Source organism: Fukomys damarensis, unplaced genomic scaffold (genome assembly GCF_012274545.1).
Source record: "Fukomys damarensis isolate Sample0158 unplaced genomic scaffold, DMR_v1.0_HiC HiC_scaffold_39, whole genome shotgun sequence".
NCBI lineage: Eukaryota > Metazoa > Chordata > Mammalia > Rodentia > Bathyergidae > Fukomys > Fukomys damarensis.
The window spans coordinates 111,587,115-111,591,810 of record NW_022900951.1 but is presented as its reverse complement, the minus strand read 5'-3'; the positions used below and the strand labels follow the sequence as shown (position 1 = coordinate 111,591,810).

The 4,696-nt window shown below is 43.5% G+C and overlaps 1 protein-coding gene across 1 annotated transcript; it reads left to right on the top strand.

Annotated features, from left to right (window-relative positions):
• The first annotated feature begins 1,046 nt into the window (after positions 1-1,046).
• Positions 1,047-3,118, top strand: LOC104848623 (nuclear pore complex-interacting protein family member B11). The gene is made up of 3 exons (XM_019204616.1): positions 1,047-1,109; positions 2,102-2,207; positions 2,324-3,118. Exons 2-3 carry the CDS (start codon positions 2,133-2,135, stop codon positions 3,116-3,118), a joined length of 870 nt encoding a protein of 289 aa, XP_019060161.1. The 5' UTR covers positions 1,047-1,109; positions 2,102-2,132.
• The last annotated feature ends 1,578 nt before the right edge of the window (positions 3,119-4,696 follow it).

Below are 4,696 nucleotides of genomic sequence, written 5' to 3'. Positions count from 1 at the left end.
AGTTCTCCTGGAGGAAAGCACTCTGAAAATAAAAAGGTTTGGGGTAGGGCTCAGTGGTTGAGCACTTGCCCAGCATGTATGGAGACCTGAGTTTGATTTCCCAGGATTGCAAAAATAAAACAAAAACTAAACAAAACAATACACAGCTTTGTCCTCACCTTTGGCCCTCTGATAGCCTGCAAGAATCCTATTCTACCTCTGGGATAACACGCATCTGGGGAACACTTCAATCTTGTTTTTTGTTTTTTGGGGTTTTTTTGTGGGGGAGGTTTGAGGCAGGGTCTCACTATGTAGTTGAGACTAACCTAGAACTCACTATGTAGCCCAGGCTGGTCTTGAACTCACAGGATCCTCCTGCCTCAGCCTCCCGAGTGCTAGGATTACAGGGGTGTGTCACCACACCCAGCTTTTTTTGTTTTTGTTTTTGTTTTTGTTTTGTTTGGGGGGGGGTTGGCACACTTTAATCTTAACTATATAGTTGTTCTAGGTCAGAGACTCCTAAAGTACTATAGCTTCCAAGGTATGATAACCAATATTTCTGCAATTAAACTCACAATTTATGTAAACTGTGTAAAATAAAATTAGTAACTACAGGGTCATGACCAAGGTTGGATCCATAGATTGAGACCTAATTATGGCACTTTACCTAGGACTAAGTTCCTGATTGGAACTGGAGGGCAAAACTGCTGAGAACTCATCAGGGGACCTGTGGAGATGAGATGGATGCTGTAAACTCCTCACATAGAATGTCTAAGGGGGAGATTTTTCACACACCAGGGAAAACCTCTAAGGACAGGTAACTGATCTTCCTGTCCAGGGGAAAGTTATAACACAGTTCCATGCCAGGGTAAGATCTGTTTACTCTCATGGCACTTTCCACTCATCTTATTTAGCCCTGAACCAGGAGAAGTAGGGTGGCCATTGTTATTAAAGACTGCGGTTCCAAGGTTCCAAGGGCAATTGTGCATCACTGTGACTCTCTTGGGGCTCAACCAATCAGAATCTAGGTCTCAGAGTACCAGAGTGAGACACAGAGACAGAGGGCACTGACTCTCACTCCTTATCATCTCTTCAACTTCTCTTCCAGAACAAGCACAGTAGTCTCAGAGGTAAAACCCCCTGACATAATGCAGCATCTATTGGTGTCACTGTCCACCTCATCCAGCTGAGAAATCCAAACCCTGCTGAGTACCGGGGCAGGTTAGGGTCATCCATTTGTTTGAATTGGTAGACATTCATGAAGTGGGTAGGACCTCAGGATGTAGACACAGGCTTTCTCACTTCCAATCTCAGCTCTATGTCACCTTGGGAAATTTACTACCAGGCCTGGGGCCCAAACATTGACAACACAATGAGTACTTGCCCCTGGCCTTGGCACCACATCAGATTCAAACAAATTACTGCCCAAGGTTTTTTGGGGTGAGTCCTGGAAAGTTGTGGCAGTGGAGCTGGCAGACTAGTACAGACTTGTATGTGGGTGTGTGGGAGGATTCTTAAGCTATGACAGGCTCCATCTTCTTTTGCTATTGTCTAGCTCTGGGAACTCAAAACAGATCCTGCACCTCATGGCTTCCTGCTTTGTTTTCATTCCTCCGTGGTACCTGTAGCCCTTGACATTTGCTTTTGGGAATCTTGAATAGACCAGTTAGCAATTAGTTTCTGGCACTCAGTCCCTTCATTGGTAAGAGGTGTATAGCAGTTTTTCTTTAACTTTGACTTTGACAGATGCAGGAAGCCATGCAGAGAAGTCTGTGCCTTGTCCAAACTTGGAATAAAGGGGAACATAGCCAGGAGAGCAAGTAGTCACCATATAACACAATGGGTCCATTTGTGAGTCTCTCAGTAAGAAAAATTGGTGAGAACACACACGTTTAGTAATTGAAAAGGTGTCAGAGAAACAGAAGAGAGGTTTTGTACACAGAGCCATGTATGGGGCACAGTGGAAGAAATTAAAACATTGGCATTGTAAATGAGATCATACCCCAAAGCACATCCTGTGATTACTGCTGAGTATGCACGCATGTGTGTGTGATGACAAGGTGGCAATGAAGAGGCCTCTGGTTCCATCTGATTATCTGGGTTTCCTCATCCATTATTTCAGGATTTCTCAGTGTTGCTGTCTTCCTGAGGCCATGAATGTAGCCTACCAGTCATCAGTTATGTATGAAAGTCAATCAAAGGCCAGTCCCAGCACATCAGATGTAGACATGGAGGAAGAATCAAACAAAGAGCTAAGACCTCTTAGTCCCAGCACATCAGATGTAAACATGGAGGAAGAATCAAAGAGCTAAGACCTCTTAGTCCCAGCACATCAGATGTAAACATGGAGGAAGAATCAAACAAAGAGCTAAGACCTCTTAGTCCCAGCACATCAGATGTAAACATGGAGGAAGAATCAAACAAAGAGCTAAGACCTCTTAGTCCCAGCACATCAGATGTAAACATGGAGGAAGAATCAAACAAAGAGCTAAGACCTCTTAGTCCCAGCACATCAGATGTAAACATGGAGGAAGAATCAAACAAAGAGCTAAGACCTCTTAGTCCCAGCACATCAGATGTAAACATGGAGGAAGAATCAAACAAAGAGCTAAGACCTCTTAGTCCCAGCACATCAGATGTAAACATGGAGGAAGAATCAAACAAAGAGCTAAGACCTCTTAGTCCCAGCACATCAGATGTAAACATGGAGGAAGAATCAAACAAAGAGCTAAGACCTCTTAGTCCCAGCACATCAGATGTAAACATGGAGGAAGAATCAAACAAAGAGCTAAGACCTCTTAGTCCCAGCACATCAGATGTAAACATGGAGGAAGAATCAAACAAAGAGCTAAGACCTCTTAGTCCCAGCACATCAGATGTAAACATGGAGGAAGAATCAAACAAAGAGCTAAGACCTCTTAGTCCCAGCACATCAGATGTAAACATGGAGGAAGAATCAAACAAAGAGCTAAGACCTCTTAGTCCCAGCACATCAGATGTAAACAAGGAGGAGAACTCAAGCAATGGAGTAAAACCCCACAGGGTTTATAGTAACATCTTGCTCTACTTAATCAGTGGAAAGCTGGGAAGACCTAGAAATGATGTGGATCTGTCCCAGTGGGAGTGGATGATAATGTGAGAAACTCCAGGGGGAATGGGAATTTGCAAAAAGTCATGTGATTTACTTACTTATGTCTATTTAAATTGCAAAAAGATTAGAACAACTCCTCAAATGTTTTAACCATTAAAAATCTTCTTCAGCTCTTTGGGTTAAAGTGTATTTTCTGACACAGCATTCTTGGTTCACACTGTACAGGGAATACTATCCATCCAAATATTCCATGTAGAAGCTCTCAAACTCAAGGGTGATCATGATCTCATGACCCAAGCTACATATCACATCATTTTGTGGTTAATCTGAGAAATAAGTGTGTATGTCCAGCTCCTACAGAGGACTTGGCTGTTCAGTACAAAAGTCCCTTGGCCTTGCCATTTTTGAGAAGCACCCATCATGTTCTACTCTAAAACCTATTTGCTTGCACTGGTGAACAGACATCGTTGAAGAGCAGGCCATGGGATCAGTGGGGGTTTAAGATACCTTTTAATATCCCACAAAGGCTACAGAGACTTCCACATATGATGTCTCTGCTTTTTATCCCCAAAAAGGTACATTGCAAGGTCACTTTTGCCATGTTGAACAAACCTCTTCAGGCTACAGCCATTTGAGAGAATTCATATTGGCCCTCCCTGAAGCCAACCACAAGGCAAGAAGACCTGTGAGATGGTTCCAATCCTAAAAAGCTCTGTCCTGCCAGGGATGTAGCTCAGTGGCTGGTGCCTCACCTGCCTGGCAAATGCAAGGTCCTAAGTTCAATCCCCAGTACCAAGTGCTGTGGCTTGTGTCTAGATGTTCCCCCAAAACCTTATGTGCTCAAAGGTGGGGCTTTTTGGAGGTGGCTGGATCTAGGGTGTGTGATACTTGGATTGAGGGTATATAGTAACTAAATTGGTTTAGTACAGCTCTGGGTGTAGATAATGGAAAATTCACTCTGGGTGTGGGTGGCACCAATCAATAGGTTTGCATCCTGGTTGGAATATGAAGGGAGAGATGGAAGGCAGACTGCTGCTGCTTGTTGCTTGCTGCCTCCCACCTGCTCTGCTATGGACTGTTACTCCTCTGCCCTACCCCTCTACCATACCACCCTGCCTTTGAACTAGCCGACTATGGACTGAAACCTCTACAAATCATGGGCCAAAATCAACCTTTCCTCCTTTAACTTGTAGGTGTTGGGGATTTTGTCTCAGCAATGAGAAAGTAATTAAGACAACAATGGGAGAGACAGAGCAAGCCAAATACTCACTCTGAGAAACTGTTAATTGTAATTGTACCAAAAAATGGACGTGAAGAAACTAGAGGTAAAGCTGACAAGAAGAATTAGGGAGCCAAGAGGTGGGAGTAGTGAAGGATGTACAAGCCTAAGTGATGAATGAGATGGCATGGTCCCTGAAAATATTCTAAGTATCAATCTTGTCCTTTAAGGTGAGATACAAAATAAGCTTTCAGTAGCCCTTCCTCTTTATCCAACTTCTGAATCTTCAGGCTACATGTAGAGAGCATTTCTCCACCTCCTTGTCGCTCCTTCTGCCTCTACAGCTCTACATTCTCTTTCTCCCATTAGTTTGGTTTCTTCCTGATCCTTACTGTGTAAAAATTTAA

Bases quoted from the DNA above. Each gene is read 5' to 3' on its own strand.
- LOC104848623 (XM_019204616.1), top strand. From the start codon at position 2,133: ATGAATGTAGCCTACCAGTCATCAGTTATGTATGAAAGTCAATCAAAG. The intron at 2,208-2,323 runs ATGGAGGAAGAA...TCAGATGTAAAC, and splicing joins CCAGCACATCAGATGTAGAC to ATGGAGGAAGAATCAAACAA.